Source organism: Poromitra crassiceps, assembly GCF_964638095.1.
Source record: "Poromitra crassiceps genome assembly, chromosome: 3".
Taxonomy (NCBI): domain Eukaryota; kingdom Metazoa; phylum Chordata; class Actinopteri; order Beryciformes; family Melamphaidae; genus Poromitra; species Poromitra crassiceps.
The window spans coordinates 45,320,936-45,344,635 of record NC_139625.1 but is presented as its reverse complement, the minus strand read 5'-3'; the positions used below and the strand labels follow the sequence as shown (position 1 = coordinate 45,344,635).

The following is a 23,700-nucleotide window of genomic DNA, read 5'->3' as shown; positions in this document are numbered from 1 at the left end:
GTGGACATGGCCTTAGTCTGTTCAACTGTAGTTCATATGTAGTTACATTGTAACGGACCTGTAAAATGGAGTGAGTCTATTCAACTGTAGTTCATATGTAGTTACATGGTACCGGACTTGTAAAATGGATTGTTAAGCCTACAGTCTATTCAACTGTAGGTCATATGTAGTTACATGGTACCGGACCTGTAAAGTGGAGTGAGTCAAAGTTTAAGAAGACGTTAAACAGTTAAATCTGTGTCTGTAGTGCACGTTCAAACCTTAATACCATTCCATAATAACAGTCTAGATCAGGGATACTCAACTTGCTTTGCCCGGGGGCCATTTTTGCAAGATGACAGGAGGCCAGGGGCTAGTTAATAAACAAACCTTAATAATATACATTTTTCTTTAGTGGATTGCAGGTTTTTGGGGTGCCAACCAGAATGAAACCACATAGCATAAATCTGAACACCAAGCAGAATGTAAACTAGCAATAATCAAAGCAATAATCAGAGTGAGAATGCAAACACAATATCCAGTGTGCCTGTATAATGAAAACAATAAATAACAAAAGTTAGAAATTCAGGCTCTTCACTTCAATTCAGTTCAGTTCTCAAATTATGTTCAGAGTAAACCCTCTTCCCAAACAAATCAATATAAAGAAAATTAACCAAACAGGTCAACTTTGTGCACACGGGATACTTACCGTAAATTCCGGACTATAAGGCGCACCGGAGTATAAGCCGCAGCAGCAAAATTGCCTGTTTGTTACATATATAAGCCGCACCGGACTATAAGCCGCAGGTGTTTTAATGTTTTTTTTTTTTTTTTTTTTTTTTTTTAAATTGTGTTTTAATGTTTAATTACCATATGTAAGGGTTCGTGCACAGAGGGGATTGTCGGGAAAGAGATGGCTGTTTGAGGAAGCTCCCATTTATTAACATTTCAACAAAACAACATAACACAACACCACCTGTGTTTTTTTTTACAGTGCACACAGTGTCCGCGGTGTGGTGAAAAGAGGGCAAGAGAGGAAATTAAAACAGAAGTGGATTTATAGTTAGAAAGAGTGCTAAAGAAGAGAGAATTCCGTTTTTTATTTTTTTATTTTAGTTACTCACAGTACTATTGACCAGTCCAACTCAAAAGATATTCGGCAGTTTCACTTTGAGCTCTTGTTCCGCCGCTGTCCATCAATGGTTATGACGAGTCTCGCTGGGTACAGTACGCGAAAGCGATATCCATTGACTTTAACCTTTTTCGGACTCACTGTGTTGTTTTTGTCCTCCAGTGCGCTGATGCGCTTTTCCGCATTAGAAACTCTGTTCACGGTTGCCTTATTTTCTTTAGTGAGTGAGTGGATGGACTTCTGCACGTTTTCAAACTTGTTTTCAAGCTGCTCAAAACCTCTGAGCGATGTCGGACTTAATCGATAGTGTTTCACGGAGTAAAAGTTAAGCCCAAGCCGTGTATCTCCAGCCTCCAGCAGGTGAGTCATTTCCTCATTCATGGCGGTGATTGCTTCGTCTCTTTTCTTTCTGCTTACTGGTTTTCAGTCTTGTGCTTCTTCCAGCAGACATTCGCCCCACTCTTTAAAGTTATTCAGTTGGTTCTGGTCACCTTATTCATTTTAGATCAGATCGCTAAAACATATTGTTTGGTCTGGTGTAGCAGCTGTCTAGCTGAGCGCCATGTTCACCGTGATGCCAGTTGATTTCCGCCAAATGATGTCAAGTCAAGTCAAGTCAAATTTTATTTATATAGCACCTTTCATACACAAAGGCAATTCAAGGTGCTTTACAAAAAAATAATCGAAAAAACAAGCAGCAAAGCAATGCACATAAAATGTGCAGATGAAGCTGTGTAACCTGTAAAATCCATAGATTTTGGAGGTTCCCGAGTGGCCGTTTGCTGAAAAAATCCATAGATAAGCCGCACCGTTATATAAGTCGCAGGGGCCAAAAAACGGGGAAAAAGCCGCGGCTTATAGTCCGGAATTTACGGTACATTAGTTGGGTTAAGTTAGGTAAAGGGGGACTTACCCCCCAGATATGTAACAAAACCGTGATTTGAAAAAACCTATGGAAAAAAACAAGAAATGACATATATTCTTGTCTATACTATACTCTTTGGCTGTGCTCAGCTCAGGAATTTTTTTCAGAAATCGACGCCATTACAGTTTGTCCACCACCTCGAAAATAATTTATATGAGAGCTGCAATATGTTTATAAATATCAACAACTAGCCAACGCTGGTGGCCTGTATGGAAACAGCGTTGCTCAAAATGGTTGAAAGTTATATCAATTTGGTAATTCAGTGGCGAACTAGAAATTGAATTATTTTTCTGCATGTATGTGTATGTGGCGTCTGTATCTATCGTTAAAAGAGACTAGTGACGCGAGAGCACAGCACAGTGAGGACAAACGCCCCACTCTCACGCTCATGTAATCACAATGCGAGATTTCTCCACGTCATTCCCTCGTCCAACTTGCAATATACTGCGCCATGAAATCCGTTTTTAATTTTCGTTTGGGGGCTTTTCGTGATTCTTGTTCAAAGTTACTGCAGCGCAGGGCAGTGTATGTGACAGTCAGACCTCCATGCTCCGCCCCACCTCATGAGGACTTCCCCGGAAAAGTCACCAGGCACGCTGCTGACTTTGTGTGCTTTGTGCGCTGCTGGTTTTGTGTGATTCTGGCATCATCTGACGTAAATAGATCAATCAAATGTTTTCCAGTTATTCCTAGGCTGCAAACTTGTTTTAACAAGTAAATCAGAGTGTTTTCTGACGAGAATAAAGTAACGTTAACGCTACGTTATGTCAGACTGTTCTCACCCCATGCGAAAGCCCCCGCCTCGGCCATGAGAGGCTCAGAGCACTGCTGCTGCTGCTGCTGCGCGCGGCCCGGAGCTTGGGGCTCGTGCATTAGCATACGACTCTCTCCCGCCTGACTGGCCGGGAGAGAGTGCTTCCAACTCGGACTGATAATATAAACATCATTTGAGCTTATCCAGGTAAGATATTAATAAAGTAATGACACATTCAGCGGTAAACTAACTATAATTAAGACATGTGCTAACTTTGACGACGTTTGGTTCAGTATTTTAAGAGCAAACATGTTTTTTTAACTTCCTGAAAAGTTGCTGTTTTGGAGATTCGAGGTCCTGGAACGACAGCGACGATATGGAATTCTGGACAAAATCATATCTAGGCTACATAAAAAAATAAAATAAAAATCAGATTTGCATCTGAGAGACCAAATCTCATCATAGGGCTCCTTAGTATGAAAAAGGTTGGGAATGATTTACAGCAACACAATGCCATGTCCTTCCTTTTATGATTATAGTGGTTTTTATTGATAGTATTGTGTTACATAGGAGTTGGTAGGAAAATAACAGGCGATTGTAATCAATTAACAGGTGATTAACAGGTTAAGTGACATCATGGGAATAGGCTTGGAGTTGTGAGGAGCCGAAAGGGTACATGGGGAGTAGGGGAGTAACTATCTTGAAATCCCATAGTCTTTGGGGACAAAGTGACGTCAGGTTGTACCAAATCTCCCATTCATTTGAGGGCAAAAAAAAGCAGTGTTCCACCCATAGAGGGCGCTTATGCCAGGTATGCTGCTGAAAAATGATACAAATGGCAGAATGGCAACAGTTTGCTCTGAAATGTGGAAATTTTGACCAGCATTCTTCACACATCACCCCCAAAGTCATATACATTGGTTAAAAGCTGAAAAAAAGTGTTTTGGGGGTAAGTTACACTTTAAGTACAACATATAAGTGCCTGGGTGGCAAGCAGGCTGCGATATTTGAAAATTTAGCTGGAGCCTAGTCAGAATTTATTAGTTTTCATTGTGAATTAGAAAATGGTCGGACGGCCACTCTGCACCCTATGGCCGCATCTGGCCCCGGGGCCGCAAGTTGAGTATCACTGGTCTAGATTAATAGATCTTTCCACTGAGTTAGGAAATTCTAAAGAAACAATAGGACATTTGAGACAGGACTAAGACTAGGACTAAATTAAAAAATAGATGAAAAAATTAACACCAACTTAGAGTCAAATAGATGATAAATCAGACTATGTTTTGGGGTGTGATTGACAGGTGACCTGTCCAGTAATCGCGCAGCTCACCGATCATGGAGCAATAGCCGTGCTAGCTGCTTCTGGCTGCAAAAACAAACAATAAAACAAGATGGTGAGGGTCAAAATGCCAAACTCTAGGCTTCAAAAGAGGAGTCCACAATCCAATGGGTGATGCCACATCCATTTTTTATACAGTCTATGCGCACAATTAAACCCCTTTAGACCAATCAGTGAAAATTTGAAGAAAAACATTGAGCTCTCTTCTCTGTGTGTGTGTGTGTGTGTGTGTGTGTGTGTGTGTGTGTGTGTGTGTGTGTGTGTGTGTGTGTGTGTGTGTGTGTGCGCGCCTCAGATCCTGGTGGCGTTGCGTCATCTCCACTTCAAGAACATCGTCCACTGTGACCTCAAACCTGAGAACGTTCTGCTGGCCTCCGCAGACTCCTTCCCACAGGTACTGTAGATGTATGTAATTGTATCCACCAATTACATACAAAAAGGTTTTTCAATCAGAATCACTTTTATTGCCACAGTATGCAAGTTACAATATGGAATTTGTCTTAAGGCCCAATTATACACTACGTTAAAGACGGAGACGGACAGAGCCTTCTGTCCATCGACCTGACCGTAGCGGTCAGGTCAATATTTTGAGATGGATGATTGATATAGTTGAGTTGTTTAAAAAAAGGGACCTTCTTTGTCGAAATTGTATTTCCCAGACCTGGGAGCAAAGGCAGAATGTTCTGTTCAGAAAGTAATGATCTGTTTTGTTGTTTAAAAAATGTAATCAATAAAAAATGATAAAAAATATAATTAACTATTGCATTATTACATTGGTACAGGAAAACGGTATAAATTAGATTTATGAATATATGTCCTCAATGGACTTCTTCATCATTGTCAATAGAGTACCGCAGGAATGAGTCCGGAAGTAGCACTTGCGGCTCGTACATGTAAAATGCAATAGGACCACTTTGTCATAATTAAGAGTTTTCTAAACCCAAAAAAGCAGAACTTGAGACAGCGTCAAAAATCAACAGTTTAATGAATGGAGTCTGGTGGTGTGAGTGAGCAGGGGCAGTTCCGGCAGATGTCTTCTGAGCAGCAGACAGGTGAAACTTCATCCAGAGGGCACTCACACTCGACTAGCAGCAAGCAGCAAGAGGTTGGGAGTGTGGAACCTGAACACAGGAAGAGCAGTCAAGAAAAGTCCAAAAACACAGGAGCTGAGCAAAGATGAATGTCAGCAGGTAAAAGAGCAAATAAGTCACGAGAGGTACCACGTAGCTGACGAAACAAACTGGCGTCGAGCAGAGGAAAACCAGGGTATGTGAAGCTCAGGGAGATGACGAGTTGAGTTCCACCAGCCGTGTAACTTCTCCAGCCACCAGGTGCAGGAACTCTGCCAATCACAGTAAATCACCAATTACTCAATCACAAACAAGAGGGAGAGAAACCCAACTACTGTCGTCTCCTGACAACTTTTATTCGTTTTGAAGCGTAAATATGCGTTTTTTTAATGTGATTTTCAGAAAACGCTTCAAAAGTCATAAAAGTGGTTCTCATTTGTGAAGATTATCTTGCTGATCACAAACTTTGGTGTTTCATAAACTTTTCTTAACCACAGACCTATTTCAATACTCAAAAATCCCATTGATTTCCCCCCCTACGAACCAGCAGTGTAGGGACTTCCAGGGTAAGCCTACAAAAATATGTCATCCCTGCAATACTCTATCTCTGAAATCCCCCCCCCCCCCCCCCCCTGCAGGTGAAGCTGTGTGACTTCGGCTTTGCACGGATCATCGGGGAGAAGTCGTTCCGGCGCTCGGTGGTGGGCACGCCGGCTTACCTGGCGCCCGAGGTGCTCAGGAACAAAGGCTACAACCGCTCGCTCGACATGTGGTCGGTTGGGGTCATCATCTACGTCAGGTACCACCTCACACGGGACGGGACAACTGTTGAGGCTTGAAGTCTGCTTGCTTGCTTTCTTTTTTTCTTTTTTCCTTCCTTCATTTTCTTGCATTTTCCTGTTTTATAAACTGTAGAAAGAATATAGTAATATTAAATATTACACATTAAAGCCCCATTAATAAGTAACATATTTACCTTAATATCATTTTGATGGTACAATGACTTCTAATATGGAGAATAGCGGCTCTCTCATTCCCACAGAGCCCTCCGAAGGCCTGCACTATGGATTTTTGGTGTTTGCGTCCCAGAGCGTCTTGACAGTCTCAAGTTGCCTGGAATGTTTAAGTCCATTAGCTGCACAGTGCCTTCAAATTAAAAGTTATCTGTTGACAAGCTAACGGGATGCTTTTATTGTGAAGTATGTTTAGGAAGTGAAACGTGTTTCCGCTTGCTCACTTGATTAGCGCCGCAATTACTGTAGCTGTACTGTAGCTTCCTGTGAATCAGTTATAAACTGCAAAAATGCAAGCAAAGAGAGTACAAGCAGAAACTGTCAAATAAAGCTGATATCTGAATGTACACACAGGGAAGTCTAGCATTTAGGTTGTGTGTGTGTGTGTGTGTTTGTGTGTGTGTGTGTGTGTGTGTGTGTGTGTGTGTGTGTGGGGGTGGGTGGGTGGGGGGAGGGGTGGGGGGGGAGTGGTTGGGGGCAGTTTCCCCAAATATTAAAACAGAATGGGGCTTTAACAATAATTATTTCATATTAGGATTGATATAATAAGAATTACATAATTATATTAAACATTATTAATATTAATAATTACTTATTTGTATTACTGATGTAATTTAATTGGAGAAACATCTTTTGTCTCCTCAGCCTCAGTGGGACGTTCCCGTTTAATGAGGACGAAGATATCCACGACCAGATCCAGAACGCTGCCTTCATGTACCCCCCACACCCCTGGAAGAAGGTGTCCCAGGAAGGTTTGTACAGAGTATCACAAGCCCGGACAGTGGCTCCCAAACTTTGCAAGCGCTAGCGTGTTGACAGGTATGGTTCAGGTATCAGGCCTGGATGATGACTGGCCTGGTTTGGTTCCTCTCTGGTTCTCTATGTATTTTGGACACAGCTCAGTCTTTCTGTGGATCAGAGACAGGTCTGTCTTTGCTCATCTCTGACTAATTTTTTGTCGTCATCATCTAAATGTGCCTGCTCTGTGTGTGTGTGTGTGTGTGTGTGTGTGTGTGTGTGTGTGTGTGTGTGTGTGTGTGTGTGTGTGTGTGTGTGTGTGTGTGTGTGTGTGTGTGTGTGTGTGTGTGTGTGTGTGTGTGTGTGTGTGTGTGTGTGTGTGTGTGTGTTGGCTGCAGCGTCCTGTTGACAACCAGACAGATTTAAACTGGTCTGACTCACTGCTCCTGGTGTTCCGAGCTGTCCCTCACTCCGCCTCCTTGCTACAAAAAAAGCTATTTCATTTTTGGTCCAAAATGAGAAGTAATTTTTTTGGTTAGTCAATGTTTAGTCAATCTCCTGCTGAGAGAAGTCAGACATATGGTGGGCAGTAAAATGAAAATAAAGACTCTTTTCTTCTCTCTCCCAATTTACACTCACTGAACTAAACAATCAATTATTGTAATAATAAGATTTATTTATATAGCACTTTTGAAAAAAAAAAGTTTCACAGAAACAGGGACAGATAAATATATTTGTTTTGCAATTGCCTATGAAAGCAGCACGGTAGCATTGGCACTGCTCGGTAACAGGTCCATGATTGGCAAGCTGTGCGATCACTGGATAAACCAAACCAAACCATAGTCTGCTTTATTGTCTATTTTACTCTAAATGGGTGAGTTATATAAAAATTCACTCCGTGCAGTTGTCATGACAGGTGATTTTTTTTTACCAGGCTGTAAACATGTTTATTTATGCTTTAAAGATGGGCATTTGTTAAGCGGGAGACTAGTGGATCCACATGCAGATACCTGACAGGCTTGACACAACTTGATAAACAGGAACTGTTGCCTAATGCACTTTTTATACTCTCTTTTTTAAAGTTTTGTTGTGATGCTTTTAAATGTCCATTTTATTCTCTTCTTTTATTCTTTTATTTCCTGTCATCCATTTTATGTGAAGCACTTTGAATTGCCTCTGTGTATGATGTTTACCGTCGCTTTTAACTGCTGACAGCTGTTTATTGTAATTACTGCTAAAAGCTGCAGGTCTGGGGGATGGTGTGTGTAACGGATATAGCCACCGCCTTAGCCAAATCTTTTGTCTAGAAGAGGGTGGTGCAAGGTCCATGGAGGGACATTCGCATGAGATATATATAAAACTCACTATCGCCGTACTACGGATATACTCACTGCCTTGGGTAACTATTTTCCAGAAGAGGGTGAGGTGTTGCGTCAGGAGGGGACGCACGCGTAAGGGGAGCTTACTAGAGCCGTACTCGTTTTAAGCAAGGTTTAGAGAGAAAAAACGGCCTGTTTGTCGACGGGCAACAGAAAGACACAAGCTGAAAGGTATGCTTGGCGTCCAAACTGCAGTATAAAGAAAAAGAAACACATACCCAGACCTGAGTTTTGCGAAAGGCCTGTTGCCTAATGCACTTTTATACTCTTTTTTAAAGTTTTGTTGTGATGCTTTTAAATGTCCATTTTCTCTTCTTTTATTCTTTTGTTTCCTGTCATCCATTCTATGTGAAGCACTTTGAATTGCCTCTGTGTATGAAATGTGCTATACAAATAAACTTGACTTGACTTGACTTGGTAACAGCAGTGGGTTGCACCAGCTGTGCGTAAGTTGAAACGTAAGCTAGTTTGAACGTAAAGTCTCACTAAGTCCGAGTTTACGCACTACTAAAAATATTTGGGTTCCACCATGTGAAATAGTTACAACGTTGGCATAAGTTAGAACTTAAATTTTACATCTACGTCTTACTAGGTGTAAAGTCCTCCGTAAAATAGCAGTTGGCACGGATTGCAACTTGGCACCGTGGCGCATCGTTGTTTTGCGTCCGCAACGCGCTCTCCGTGATCAATTATTACCCCCTTTGATATTTATGACTCACGCTTTTCTTTCCCACAAACTGCAGCACTGCATGCAAATTAAAATAACCGCAACAATTTATTTAACGAGGCAGGATGGTAAATTTGCCTACAATACTGATGAGGGGCTCACAGATAAACGTTAACAGTAATATGAACCTAAATTAACGTTACTCAATAACGTTCTCATTTGGTTAGTGTTGATGAAATATGAAAGCACTAACTTGCGGTGGGCAACATGTCCCGACTGTTTTCATTCCACTTAATTAAACAACGGTAAATAAACACCGTTTCCACCGTGCTTTTCACTGATTGGCTACAGGAAGTGAAAACGTCATTTTCCGCGACACTATTCTGGTTAGTATGGACTTTAGGGTCTACTAGTTAAGATGTATCTTACGTCTCCGTGGTGCAACTAAACAAAGACACAACTTTAGTGTCAAACTAACTAGTTTGAACGTAGCAGTTAGGGTGGACTTTACACCCCAACTTAAGAGATAACTTACGTTCAGCTGGTGCAACAGGCTGCAGGACTGTTAACTAGACGGAGACTGGCCGTGGATAATTCTACAATCTGACAGCGTGAAGCTGGCAGAGCAGACTCTTATGGCCCTCGAATGTGACATCACATTACGACATCATAAGTGAAATCACTAACCTTCAACAGTGACATCATATGTGAGGTGTAAATCATCAATGATGACATCATTATAACCTTCAACAGTAACATTATGTCAAGAGTGATATCATCAGTAACATCATCAATTATGACATCATCGGTAACATCTAACAGTACCCCTCTAGCAGGCTGTATAGGTATGTTACATATTGGTTGTTCTGGATGGTGATCCTGGGGATATCCCAGTACAGTTCCCCCAGTAACTTCTGCATTTCCCGCACTTTATATTGACCTTTTTCACTGCAGCCATTTTGTGTCGAAAAGGCACAGTAAACACAGGTACAACCAAAACATTAATGAGGGTTTCCAACTTCCAATCGATTTAGGCGTTCCGGTGCTGGAGCCCTCATTAATGTTTTGGTTGCACCTATGTTTACCCTGCCTTTTAGACACATAATGGCTGCTGTGAAAAAGACCCATTGTAACCTGGATGTAGCCACCGTGATGTCACCCATTGGTTTGTGGACTGACCGTCGACACCCCCCCCCACTCCCTTTTTTTTTTTTTTTCTAAGCCAGAAGCAGCTAGTGTGAGACTTGAGAAAGCAGGCATTTTTCACAGTGGCCATTTTGTGTCGAGAAGGCAGGTTAAACACAGGGGACAACCAAATTACATTAGAGGAGGGAGGGAGGGACAGAGGGAGGGAAGGAGAGAGAGAGGGAGGGAGGGAAGGAAGGAGAGAGGGAGGGAGAGGGAGGGAGGGAAGGAGAGAGAGAGGGAGGGAGGGAGGGGAGGGAGAGAGAGGGGATTTGAGTTGAGAACAACTCAAGTGAAAAAAAAACATGTAAAAAAGAAGAAAGTGAGACCCGGAGCAAGACCAAGTGATTCCTGGAAAGAGAAAGTTTGATGGACACAGAGGGAGGGGGAGGGGCCTATTCACAGTACAGAGGGAGGGGGAGGGGCTTGTTCACACTGCAGAGGTCCGTTCATGTGCGTAATGCTGAGCGATGGCCCGGCCCTCAGACCCGCTGACCCCTGAAGACATGTTAACATCATGTTAGCTTTGCTCATTAGCCCGAGCTGGCCCCTCACCACAGGGGGGCGCACCCCCAAATACACCCCTCCCACATCCCTCAACAGAACGTCAATCTCTCCCTTCTTCTCAAGCCTTCAATTTCTCGCGTTCTGTCTGCCCTTTCTCTCTTTAAAATCACTCAACCCATCTGTTTTACCTGAATTCACCGCTTTCTTTCCCTTTCTTTTTCTTTCTTTCTTTCTTTCTTTCTTTCTTTCTTTCTTTCTTTCTTTCTTTCTTTCTTTCACTCTCTCTTGCAGCCATTGAGCTGATTAACAACCTGCTGCAGGTGAAGATGAGGAAGAGGTACAGTGTTGACAAGACTCTCAGCCACCCGTGGTTACAGGTAAGAAAGAGATTAAGACTCTAGACTAATTAAGACTTGAGACAAATTAGACCACCACAAACTAGAAACTAAATTATTTTGACGTCATTGAAGATTTGCTAGAGACTAGACTACAAACTAGTGTAAAGCCCCCCACACATGATCTGTATCAGCTCTGCGCCCGCTGTGCCGTTTCCTATGGAGCAGCGCTACACTTGGCATGGTGCACCGCTCAAATTTGCCACCGTCCACTGAGGTCAAAGTTCAAATTGTTTAAACTTTGACCTACTTACCGCTGACCTTTTCTCAGAGAGAAGAGAAGATCGGTTATCATGTGGAGGCAGCTGAAATACTAGATTTAAGCTTAAAGACCTAAAGCTAATGTTAAAAAGGACTAGACTGAACAAAGTAAGAATTAGGGTTGGGTACCGAAACCCGGTACCACTATGATACCCAACGGTACCTTTACTGTATGACTGGTACTTATGAATTGCAATGAATTGCAACCCAAATTTAGGAGACTCATTTAGGTGCCATCCCCGAGCTGCTGAGTCAAATATCCGACACCGGTGCCGCATGCATACATTTAAAAAAGAAAAGAAAAACAACAAAAAGAAGAAGCTTTAAATACACTTTAAATTTGAAAAAGTATCCGTTTAGGCACCGGTACCCCTTTAAAAGTATTGTTTTAGCACCGGTAATGGGAAAAAAATACTAAATGATACCTATCCCTAGTAAGGACTAGAATAAGGACTTAAAACGATAACACTGCAGCACAAACAGGAAACAAATTGCTGGATACAGGAAGTCAGATCACACCGGGTGACAAACTGACCGGTAACAGATACCAGTCTCTGAGAGAGCCTGGGGATACGAGGTTAAAGACGACATGAAATGGGTCTCAGACATTCTCAGAGGATGTGTGTGACGTATTCTGACTGAAAACAAACATTGCCCTGACTGAAACGGAGTAGAGAGTTTGATTTGACTGTTCTGGGGACTTGAGTTGACGTTGGCCAATCCTGATGCTTGAATGCTGCCAATCCCCCTCGATGGATCCCACCATCCCAGTAGGGATGGGGCTCAGTACCCGGTTCCATAAGGACCCGGTTCCAAATTTCTAAAAACTCGGAAATCAACAAGGTCCGAGCTTATCGACTTTACCCGTAATTAGATTAAGGGTAGAATCACGTGGGACGCCCACCTCGTTCATTTGGTTGCTTGACAGACAGGATGCCTGAACGTGCAAAGCGGTCAGGCTTGGCTATATTTCACAAAAGCCTAAGATAAGCCTGCAGCAAAATGCCATCTAAGTGACAAGGTGATTTCTTGTAAGATCAATGATCAAACATCAGTGTTGCCCATCGGATAAAACCAAAATGCAGTACCTTCGACTGTCTTCGTCAAGTGGGAACACCGTTGGTCCATCATCCTCCACCGAAGGTAGGCTATGCATGGTGCACGCACCAAAATTCATAGCATAAGTCCCGTTCATTGGCAATAATAATCCAATTGATAATAATCCAATGCGATCTAAGTGATGGAATGCTAAGTTGCTTGTTGTGTCGTTGTGCGTCCTGCTCTCGATCTGAGACAGGACATGTACAGTATACAGTGTCCATAGGCCTATATTAGGACATCCTGAGCATCAACATGTATGTATGATGGGTTCAATGTATATTGAGTAAACTGGAACAACCACACCACGTATATATGCCTCCGCCACCAAGTGGGCAGTCCAGACTTTGATGTTTGAGCCAAATGAGAAGAAATTTCGTCAACGTGTTACTGAGATATGGCATTACCGAGCTGAAAACGGTGTTCGTGATGTCACAGTAACCTTGAACTTTGACCACCAAAATCTAATCAGTTCATCCTTGAGTCCAAGTGGTCATTTGAAGCAAATTGGATGAAATTCCGTCAAGGCGTTCTTGAGATATTGCGTTAACAAGCTTGAAAATGGTGTTAGTGAGGTCGCAGTGACCTTAACCTTTGTCCTTTGACCACCAAAATCTAATTAGTTCATCCTTGAGTTCAAGTCGACGTTTGAGGCAAATTGGAAGAAATTTCGTCAAGGCGTTCCTGAGATATTGCGTTAAAAGAGCTTGGAAATGGGGTTCATGAGGTCACAGTGACCTTGAACTTTGACCTATGACCACCAAAATCGAATCAGTTCATCCTTGAGTCCAAGTCGAGGTTTGAGGCAAATTACATGAAATTGCATCAAGGCGTTCCTCAGATATCGCAAACATCAGATGGACGGACGGACAACCCGAATCCATAATGTCTCCGGCCTGGCTATCGCCGGCGGAGGCATAAAAAGAGCATTGGTGAAGGTAAATAACCTTAGCTGCGTTCAAATAAATGTTATCATCCAAACTGTAGTTTTTGGTGAAAAATACAGTTTGCAATGCATGATAAATGTATATTTTCACAGCAATATCAAATTGATATTAGAGAGGGAATTCTGACTTGTTTAACTTCCTAACAGCTTGTTGTAATACATAATAGCATTAAAGGCTCTGTGTGTCATACACAACAACACATTATTATTATTTTCGTTATTGTTGGAAAAAAGTGTTGCTGCTGCTGTGCTGATATTATTTTGCTATTTGCCTTTTCAAATAAATGCCCAGCATCAGCAGTGTTTATTGAAGGCCAGGCGAATCATTCTGTTCAGAAATCAAACAGTCACAGACTCACAGCAATAAAAGCACCAGTTCTGTTAAGAATGTATTGTGGTCTCGTCTTTCCACCAAATAATAGAAAAGTATCAATAGTGGTGCTGGTATCGATAAGGACCCGGATCGATAAGCAGACTCGAAAATGGTATCAGTACAATAAAATCCCCATCCCTACCTAACGGTCACGTTAGGTAGGTAACAGTCTATGTGCTAACACAATATAATGTAAATACAGTGCTGTGGAGGGCGTAGTTGCTGGCTGGCTCAATGCGCGAGTCCCCAGGGCAGAGGACCGGGTGTCTGCCTCCAGGCAGACTGCAGTTTCCAAGCTGAGGCAGAGTGCTGCCTGCCAGCAAGAAGTGTCCGACCAGCCGCAGTAAGAGCCGCGGTAAATAACAATATTCCTGGAATGCGAGTTAACGAGCCAGTTACATGTCCTTTGCATTCTACATTAAATGAAGACATTACTGTTCATTTTATTTTGTATGTTGCATACTTATTGTATACTTTTGTATTTTAACATTTATGGGCTAAACAATTCTGCCCATGGTTACAGGCACTAGGCAGCCATCTTGCATATTAACTCATTGAGTGCCAGCCACTTTTGGAGAACGGACGCTCCCAGTGCCAGAGTTTCAGAGCGTTTTCAGTGATTTCTCGAGGCCCACAGAATATTGTGTGATATTACTATGTAAACACAGAACACGCCCAAAGAACGATGAGACTCTCTTCTATCATCAGCAAAAAAAAGTTTATTGATATAATTTTCCGTTCTTTAGTTATCAGCCGGAGAAGATAGGTTGATTTCACCAAAAACAGACGTTTCCATCTAGAAGCTGAGATAATGAGCCTTTTGTGAAATGAAGCATTTCCAGCAAATCACTGACTCCTAGCTAATATTTTCTGACCTGAAACATCTGAACAGTAATTTCCTTCAATAAACAGCACCCCCACCCCCCTCAACTCCAAACTCCTCCTCCGTGGGAGTGTCTCTGGTGGCTCTGCTCGCTCTGCTGCGTGTGTCAGGCGAGTCTCTGCTGCCTGCTATGGCAGGCTCTGCTGCCTGCGGATCCACGTTCGGATGGCGGTGCTCGTCGGGGGAGTCTGGATCGGGCTCGCTGAGTTCGTCTGCGTTTCTGGGGTTTCGGTTGTGAGCTGGGATGAAGCTGCGTCCGATTCTAGGCTTTCTGCTGCGCGTTTCAAAGTGCCTGCACCCAGAGTCTATTTTCGGAGCGCTCCGCCTTGTGCGCCGGCTCCCAGCGCGACACGAAAAGCCAAACCATTCTCATGAGAATGGTTTGGCTTTGGTTTTCTTTTCTGGCTGCTAATCGTGTGGAGAAACTATGCAGCAGAGACAGAGGGGCTCAGTTGTGGGAGCGGATTGACTGCTGTTCGCAGCTAACGTTAGCTCCAGCCAGAGCAATCTATATGGCTCTGGCTGCAGCATGCATCGGTTTCTCTTTCATCACGGCTTTTTCCTGCTGTTTTCCTGACCTTTCTCTAATCTGGAGAGCACTGTCGCCACCTAATGGGTCCGTAAAATAGCTTCTACACATTCGACATCCCCCATACTTTCACAGGAGATGCATCAGGCTTTGATCCACGTCCCACCGTCAAAAAACGCAATTGACGCCGATCGACGTCATTGGCACTCTACGTTACTATTTGATTTGACGCCGATCGACGTCATTGGCACTCAATGAGTTAAGCCCCCGTTCACACTACTGTATACGCCGAAGCAACGCTGAACCTAAGTAAAACCTACGCTGAACCCACAAGTTTAATTTAGGCGTCCTTGTTAACAGGTGAAGCCGTTCACACCACCCGCGCGCATGCCACGCCGAAGCCACGCTCACGCCTTGCTCAAGCGATCGTTCAGTGGGAGTTGTGGGCGGGTTCAAGGTGCGCGGAGTAGGCGCTGAGAGGAAAAGAGAAGGCTTCTTGTGTGAATGGTTAAGTGTGAGCCTGCCTCAAGCTTCAGTTCTACGTTAGTGTGACCTGTGTGAACAAGGGCAAATACTTTTCTCCTAGCCTAAATATTGATTGCCTGCTGTCATGTCGTGATATTCTTGGTTGAAATGGGGTAGAAATGTGATAACTGTGGTCGACTGTTATGAATGAACTCTTGATGAATGAACTTTTGAATAATAATTAAATAAATTGGATTTTCCCCCATACCTTGTGCACTGTATAACCAGGGATGTGATCTAAAATAGAAAAAAAACATTTTTCATTTCAGTTTAACTTTTAACCTAAACATGTTTTTAGGCTGCATTTGTTTTTGCCTGCAGGACTACCAGATGTGGCAGGACCTACGGAGTCTGGAGGTCAGGATGGGCGAGCGTTACATCACACACGAGAGTGATGACCTCCGATGGCACCGCCACGCCCAGTTCAGTGGCCTGCACTACCCCGCAACGCACGCCGGCAACGGCCCCCATGGCGACTGTATCCAGGGGGCGGAGCCGCGTTACCAGGAAGAGGAAGAGGAGCTGGAGACCCTCAGCGAGAGGGTCAGTGACCTCTGAGGGCAGAGAGACATATGAAGAGTTTTGCTCCACATTTAAAAGCCAAAACTACTCTTACAAAATCATTCAAGCACAAAGCTAAGACAAATTATGATACTTTTTTAAAGGACAGTAGGTAACTTATGTCCATGGTTTACAAAATGAATGAAAGCACAGCATTAAAACAAGTTCTTGTACTTTTTTTAAGAACTCTAGATAAGTCCTCTGTTTACTAATTGATTGACAGCACAACAGTATACCAAATAATGGTACTTTTTGAAGTATAGTAGAGAAATTAAAGCAGTGGTTCTCAACTGGCCTAGCCTCACGACTCACATTTTTCCTTAGTTATTACGTTGCATTATTTTTTTATTTTTTATTTTTTAGGCCTATATGCTTTTTAAACGAGTTTAAACCGGTGATGCTCTTTTCTGATTGGTCTAGGTCTTTAGTTTATGGTTGTAAAGTTTCACGAGGCTGTGATTATCCAGAGGTCAGAATACAGTAGGTCACATTTTATACAGTGAAGTCAAGTTTCGAGAAAGCAAGATGGAAGCAGCTGGCGAGATTTTGACCAGAATCGAGCAATATGTTGAGGACAGAGTTGAGGACAGAGTTCTGGTTTAGGTCCTCGGTTGATTAAAAATGCCATTTTGCCGATTTTCAATCAGCTTTGTATCATTACAAAATCAGTAGTATATGCAAATGACGATGTTTAACTTCCCTCCATCTTGCCTGGACCGAGAGCTCCCCGTTCATTCACTCTCTACCTTCATTTGGACCAGGAAGTTGTGTGAATGAACGGGGAGCTCTCGGTCCAGGCAAGATGGACGGAACTTAAAGTGTAACTAACCCCCAAAAATCTTTTTTTCAGCTTTTAACCAATATATCGTCGCTGTTGTGCCAGGACCTCGAATGTGCCTTTTTTCACTTTTTTACTTTTTGTCATAAATCAGTGCCATTGGTCACCCTTCACGTCTCTGTGTGGTTTTTAACAAATGCAACCAATGGAAAGCATTAAAACGAGCTTGTGAGTAAATCTCGTAACGCCATTCGCCCTCAATCTGTCAGTCAAACCTCGAAATTCGTCCCCTACCTCCGTGTGTACCCCCCCACGCAGGACAATAAACCCGGAAAAGTCACATGGCAGACGTGCTGTGTATTTCTCATATCGTTTTGACTAATCCTGGCTTCCTCTGACGTTAATATATCAATCAAATGTTTTCCAGTTATTCCTAGGCTGCAAACTTGTTTTAACATGCAAATCTGAGTGTTTTCTGACGAGAATAAAGTAACGTTAACGCTACGTTATGTCAGACTATTTCTCATCCCATGTGAAAGCCCCCGCCTCGGACATGAGAGGCGAGGGGCACACTGTTGCTCCTGCGCGCGCCCCCGCGGCCTGGAGCTTGGGGGCTCGTGCATGAGCATGCGACTCTCTCCCGCTTGACTGGCCGGGAGAAAGTGCTTCCAAGTCGGACTGATAATATAAACAACATCATTTGAGCTTATCCAGGTAAGATATTAATAAAGTAATGACACATTCAGCGGGAAACTAACTATAAAGCAATGGGTCGTGGCCGGGCAAGTCTCAAGTCTTTTAGCTATAGTCCAAGTCGCGTCTCAAGTCTTTAGTCACAAGTCCAAGTCAAGTCTCTTATGGATGAGTTTTCTGTCATCTGCTGCATGCAATCCAATCTGCTTAGATTAGAACACTGCCGTTCATGACAGGGCTGGGGCAGAAGGCAGCAGGTTGAACACATCACCCACCCAGTCCTACTCAGCCAGGAAGGATGACATCATTGATGACATCATCACTGATGACATCATTGCTCAAGTGACATCACATCATTAGGTAATTAGGGCAATTACGATGCTCTTTAGGCTATACATGAGGGCAGAATTCAAAATACTTTAAAAAATTCAGTTTTTGACATACAATTCTTAGACTTTGCACACTTCAACTACTCTGACAGCAAAATATTGTCAATTTTTTTTGTGGAGATTCAAGCTTTATTTAGCAAGAATTTGCATTAACTGTTTAAAGTACCATTTACAGTAAAACATTTTGATGCACTGTGGGCTCAATTTTTGATCTATCAAAAATCTGTTTGATACTTTTGTGGAGGACAGTCTATCGATGGAGATGCTGGAGTTTGGTGTCGTTTGAAGAAAAAATGTGGGAGGGTAGGGTTTAATTAGTTTTACAGTTTTTGCAGTTTTGCGGTCTTTAGACTTCATAATTGGCCATAGGTTGCAGCGTACAAAAGTTTCTCCTCATTTGGGCACACATTTCGGTGAAAGTGTCAAAGTTGTAGCCCATATGCCTGATTTGTTATGAATTTTCAAATTTTGAAACTTTAGACGGTCGCTGTAGCGCCACCATCAGGACTATTGGCGCCAAATTCACGTCAACTTAGTTTGGCATGGGACTGGTCCTTTGTGCAAAGTTTGGTTTATATTCATGCATGGGAAGTCTGACTTCCTGGGAGAAGAAGAAAAATAATAATAATACAGGCAAATACAAGAAGTGGCCCTGCCGCTTCGCTGGCCCGGCCAAGTGGCCCTGCCGCTTCGCTGGCCCGGCCACTAATTAAGACATGTGCCAACTTTGACGACGTTTGGTTCAGTATTTTAAGAGCAAACAGGTTTTTTTAACTTCCTGAAAAGTTTCTGTTTTGGAAATTCGAGGTCCTGGAACGACAGCGACGATATATGACTTTGGGGGTGATGTGTGAAGAATGCTGGTCAAAATTTCCACATTTGAGAGCAAACTGTTGCCATTCTGCCATTTGTATCATTTTTCAGCAGCATGCCTGACATAAGCGCCCTCTATGGGTGGAACACTGCTTTTTTTTGCCCTCAAATTAATGGGAGATTTGGTACAACCTGACGTCACGTTGTCCCCAAAGACTATGGGATTTCAAGATAGTTACTCCCCTACTCCCCCTGTACCCTTTCGGCTCCTCACAACTCCAAGCCTATTCCCATGATGTTATTTTCCTACCAACTCCTATGTAACACAATACTATACTATATATATAATCATAAAAGGAAGGACATGGCATTGTGTTGCTGTAAATCATTCCCAACCTTTTTCATACTAAGGAGCCCTATGATGAGATTTGGTCTCTCAGATGCAAATCAGATTTTTTTTTATTTTTTATGTAGCCTAGATATGATTTTGTCCAGAATTCCATATATCATCGCTGTCGTTCCAGGACCTCGAATCTCCAAAACAGCAACTTTTCAGGAAGTTAAAAAACCTGTTTGCTCTTAAAATACTGAACCAAACTTCGTCAAAGTTGGCACATGTCTTAATTATAGTTAGTTTCCCGCTGAATGTGTCATTACTTTATTAATATCTTACCTGGGTAACCTCAAATGATGTTGTTTATATTATCAGTCCAAGTTGGAAGCACTCTCTCCCGGCCAGTCAGGCGGGAGAGAGTCGTATGCTCATGCACGAGCCCCAAGCTCCGAGCCGCGGGGGCGCGCGCAGCAGCAGCAGCAGTGCTCTGAGCCTCTCATGGCCGAGGCGGGGGCTTGGGGTGAGAACAGTCTGACATAACGTAGCGTTAACGTTACTTTATTCTCGTCAGAAAACACTCCGATTGGCATGTTAAAACAAGTTTGCAGCCTAGGTATAACTGGAAAACACTTGATTGATCTATTTACGTCAGACGATGCCAGAATCACACAAAACCAGCAGCGAACAAAGCACACAAAGTCAGCAGCGTGCCTGGTGACTTTTCCGGGGAAGTCCTCATGAGGTGGGGCGGAGCATGGAGGTCTGACTGTCACATACACTGCCCTGTGCTGCAATAACTTTTAACAAGAATCACGAAAAGCCCCCAAACGAAAATTAAAAACGGATTTCATGGCGCGGTATATCGCAAGTTGGACGAGGGAATGACGTGGAGAAATCTCGCATTGTGATTACATGAGCGTGAGAGCGGGGCGTTTGTCCTCATTATTGTGCTGTGCTCTCGCGTCACTAGTCTCTCCTAACGTAGTTAGACAACCGCCACACAAATACATGGGAGAAAAATAATAAATTTCTAGTTCGCCACTGAATGGCCAAATTGATATAACTTTCAACAATTTTGAGGAACGCTGTTTCCATACAGGCCACCAGCGTTGGCTAGTTGTTGATATTTATAAAGATATTGCAGCTCTCATATAAATTATTTTCGAGGCGGTGGGCAATCTGTAATGGCGTCGATTTCCGAAAGAAAATCCTGAGCTGAGCACAGCCAAAGAGTATAGTATAGACAAGAGTATATGTAATTTCTTGTTTTTTTCCATAGGTTTTTTCCATAGATACTATATTTGATGATGATTATACTGTGTAATATTTCTCTGTGTATTGTTTTACCTGATTTTAGTGTTCTGTTGTTATTGTGAAGTGTACTGAGACACCTCGGTGTGATTTTGCACTCTAAATAAACTTTGATTGATTGATTGATTGTTTTTTCAAATCACCGTGTTGATACATATCTGGGGGGTAAGTCCCCCTTTAAGCATTGTTCATTTGCATACTACTGATTTTTTATACAAAGCTGCTTGAAAATTGGTGAAGAGAGTTATCATGTTCACACTCTGCTTCCTCTACATAGGCCTATAGACTTCGGGGGATGATACTGAACTGAATAGATTTGTGGGACAAAACTCTTCATATGTGCTGCACTCTGCTTTCATCTGATCTCATCTGACAGTGCTCTCGCCTTGAAAGAATCACAACGATAACGGAGCAGGCAATCAGATTCAATCAAATAGAGAGAAGAGAAGAACAAAAAACAGTTATTTTTATTTGACTGATTTGCTGCCTGGTTTAATATCTCCGATGTTCCCAGTTTGTTTTGATGCTGCCTTACAAAGTAACTGCCTTACAACAGTAACTGGTGAGAAGTGAAACTGAGAAAACAGCATCAAAGTTTATATTCTGTGTTGACAAAAGGATTGTTGGTGCAAAACTGGAATGTATATCATAGAGTAGGATTTATGTGTATGACCTCAAATCTAAATCTGAACCCTATTCAGGCATGTGGTCTTTAAAACTATATTCATATGACATGTGGTCTTTAAAACAAAACAAAAGTAGTTAATTTACAGGGAAGTAGGGGTCCAGGGTTTCATTCCAAAAGGATATATCCAAAACTAATAAGAAAATCACACCTACTATGAAGACTGACTGCTAGCATGGAGACAGACGTCACCAAACTCACCAAGACATTTGCTCTCAAAATAGCAAACCATTAAAATGGAATCACCAATACTTTCTTAAATATTGAGCGATTAATTTCAACTTTTTTTTGTCTGAAAATGGATATGTAGCATCTTGGAATGAAAATCCTCAATTGTACCCAATGCCAATAAAATACCAAAAACAACCAAGAGATTATAATTTTACTGTGCCAGTATTTTTTGAACATTACAAGTTCTCTCTCTGTTGCCGATCCATCTGAAATTAAATCATGTTTTAGCCTTTGTCAGATTTTAAGTGCAGAGCCTGCATTAGTGTCAGGCTACATGAGCAGAACGTCCCTTTAAGTGGTTGTGTCTAGCTGTGCTTTAAGAGCAAAATGGCGGCAGCTCACATTTTTCACAAAAAGAAGAAGAAAAAAGTAAAATGTATTACAAACATTATGGAGTGTCTGTTTTGAGTTTGGCAGCAGTTTCACTTGCACACAACAGTGTCTTCTGTAAACTTATGGTATGCATGTTTTCATTTTGTCACCACATTTATAATGTCGAGCCCCGACGCACACTGCTCCAGGTCTGTATGGGACTTAAAGGCCGATCACACGGGACTTTTTCTTTCTCTCCTTTAAGCTGGAATTATCCTTGACGTTTGGACTGCCGCACGGAAATGAGAGACACGGAATCCTGACGTGCAAACGTGTGGAGCTGTTATACTCTGTGTGGGTTTCTGCTCGCGGAAGTGAGCGCGAGTCTTGAAAACTCCACTTTCGTTCAAAATGTACCGCCACAGGAGTTGCGTCACAGAAATAAGGAGGTCCGTGGTTGGTCAATTCATATGTCTGTCACGCATTTTGTTTTGGTCTCGGGGGCGGTCCTTAACCACTTTGAAAGAATTGTGCATCAGACGTAGATATTTATCTACGTCACACATCTGGGGCCGGTTGCACCAACTGGTCTTACGACTGGTCTTAAGCTAAGTCGGTCGTAACTTTACGACCTAACAGCTACGCCGGTTGCACCAAGCCTTTTTCTCACTAAGACCGGTCGTAAATATTACGCCTAGTCCAGAGCAGGCGTAACGTGCAGTCATGGGTGCAGCATAGACGGTTTTCACCTGTGTGTTGCGCAATAGCTACAACCCCTCAGCACTCTGGCTGTACAGACCCGAGTTATAAACTGGAAACCGCAGTACGTTATAAACGTTATAAATATAGTGACGTTATAAACAACTAACCAATGCTGGGGGTCCGTATGGAAAGTGGAAATCGAAATGGTTAAAAGTTAAATCAATTTGGTCATTCAGTGGCGTTTTACTGCCATGTAAAGTAACGACAAGTAACAGTTGGCCGCTAACATTAGCCACACTATTACAGCCGATTACCCATCAGCAGAGCGTCATTTGACGTCAGCACACTCTTCTAAACAGGTCGCGTGCCACATTCCAGTGGGCATTCCCATGCTTTCACATGGACGCGCATCGCTACGACCGGCGTAGTTAAGACCAGACGTACTGTAAGCCCTGTTGGTGCAACAGGAGTAAGTCCACTCTAAAGACTGGTCTAGACTAACACCGACGTAGGAGTTATGACCAGGCATAGTTAAGACCAGTTGGTGCAACCGGCCCCAGGTGTACATTGGGTGTAAGAGTTTAGAGAAGGTCTTAAGTCGTGTTCTGCAAGGTACAGTATTCCCAATAATAAGCAGCAAAGACGATTATATATTAATATAGCCTATAGACCCCTTATACAGCTTGTCAACATTGAGCTGCGCGCGCATCGTGTAGGCAAAAGCCGTCAGCCCCGCATTGACAGACAGTGAAAACTGTGTGAAAGCCCCGCTGTCAGGACTGCTCTATGCCCATCTGCAACACACAGTTATATTTTAGTTTTAAAATGCAGTTCTCGGCTTACTACCACAGCTTATCGCCTAGTGATAAGCAATGTTATGCATCGAAATTAACGTTGTTTAATGGGATATGTCTTACAGACCCATACGCACTGGCGCTGTCAATTGGCCAAGCCTAGTGGCCCCGGCAATACATATCGTGCATTCCTTTATAACTGGGGATAGCGTAGATAATTATTCTGTAACTTGCAAAGATATATTGTTATGTTGATAATGCACACAACTCAATAATGACATTATGTAACGTTACTTAGTCGTTAACTAACCGAGCGATGTGGCTGAGCAGCCTACAGCTTCAGGCAGCTTACCTGATTATGAAATGAGCACTACAAAGTCGGGCATTTTTAATGATGTC

At 42.7% G+C, this 23,700-nt stretch overlaps 1 protein-coding gene across 1 annotated transcript in view; it reads left to right on the top strand.

The window, feature by feature from the left end:
• prkd1 (protein kinase D1) overlaps positions 1-16,256 on the top strand; it is a gene marked incomplete at both ends in the record, with an annotated part of 226,015 nt that extends 209,759 nt beyond the window's left edge. Inside the window, 5 exons of the mRNA XM_083634163.1 lie at positions 4,425-4,523; positions 5,838-5,998; positions 6,858-6,964; positions 10,980-11,065; positions 16,020-16,256. Of these exons, the coding sequence (XP_083490289.1) occupies positions 4,425-4,523; positions 5,838-5,998; positions 6,858-6,964; positions 10,980-11,065; positions 16,020-16,256 (690 nt within the window). The remainder of the gene's footprint in view (positions 1-4,424; positions 4,524-5,837; positions 5,999-6,857; positions 6,965-10,979; positions 11,066-16,019) is intronic.
• Between the last annotated feature and the right edge of the window lie 7,444 nt (positions 16,257-23,700).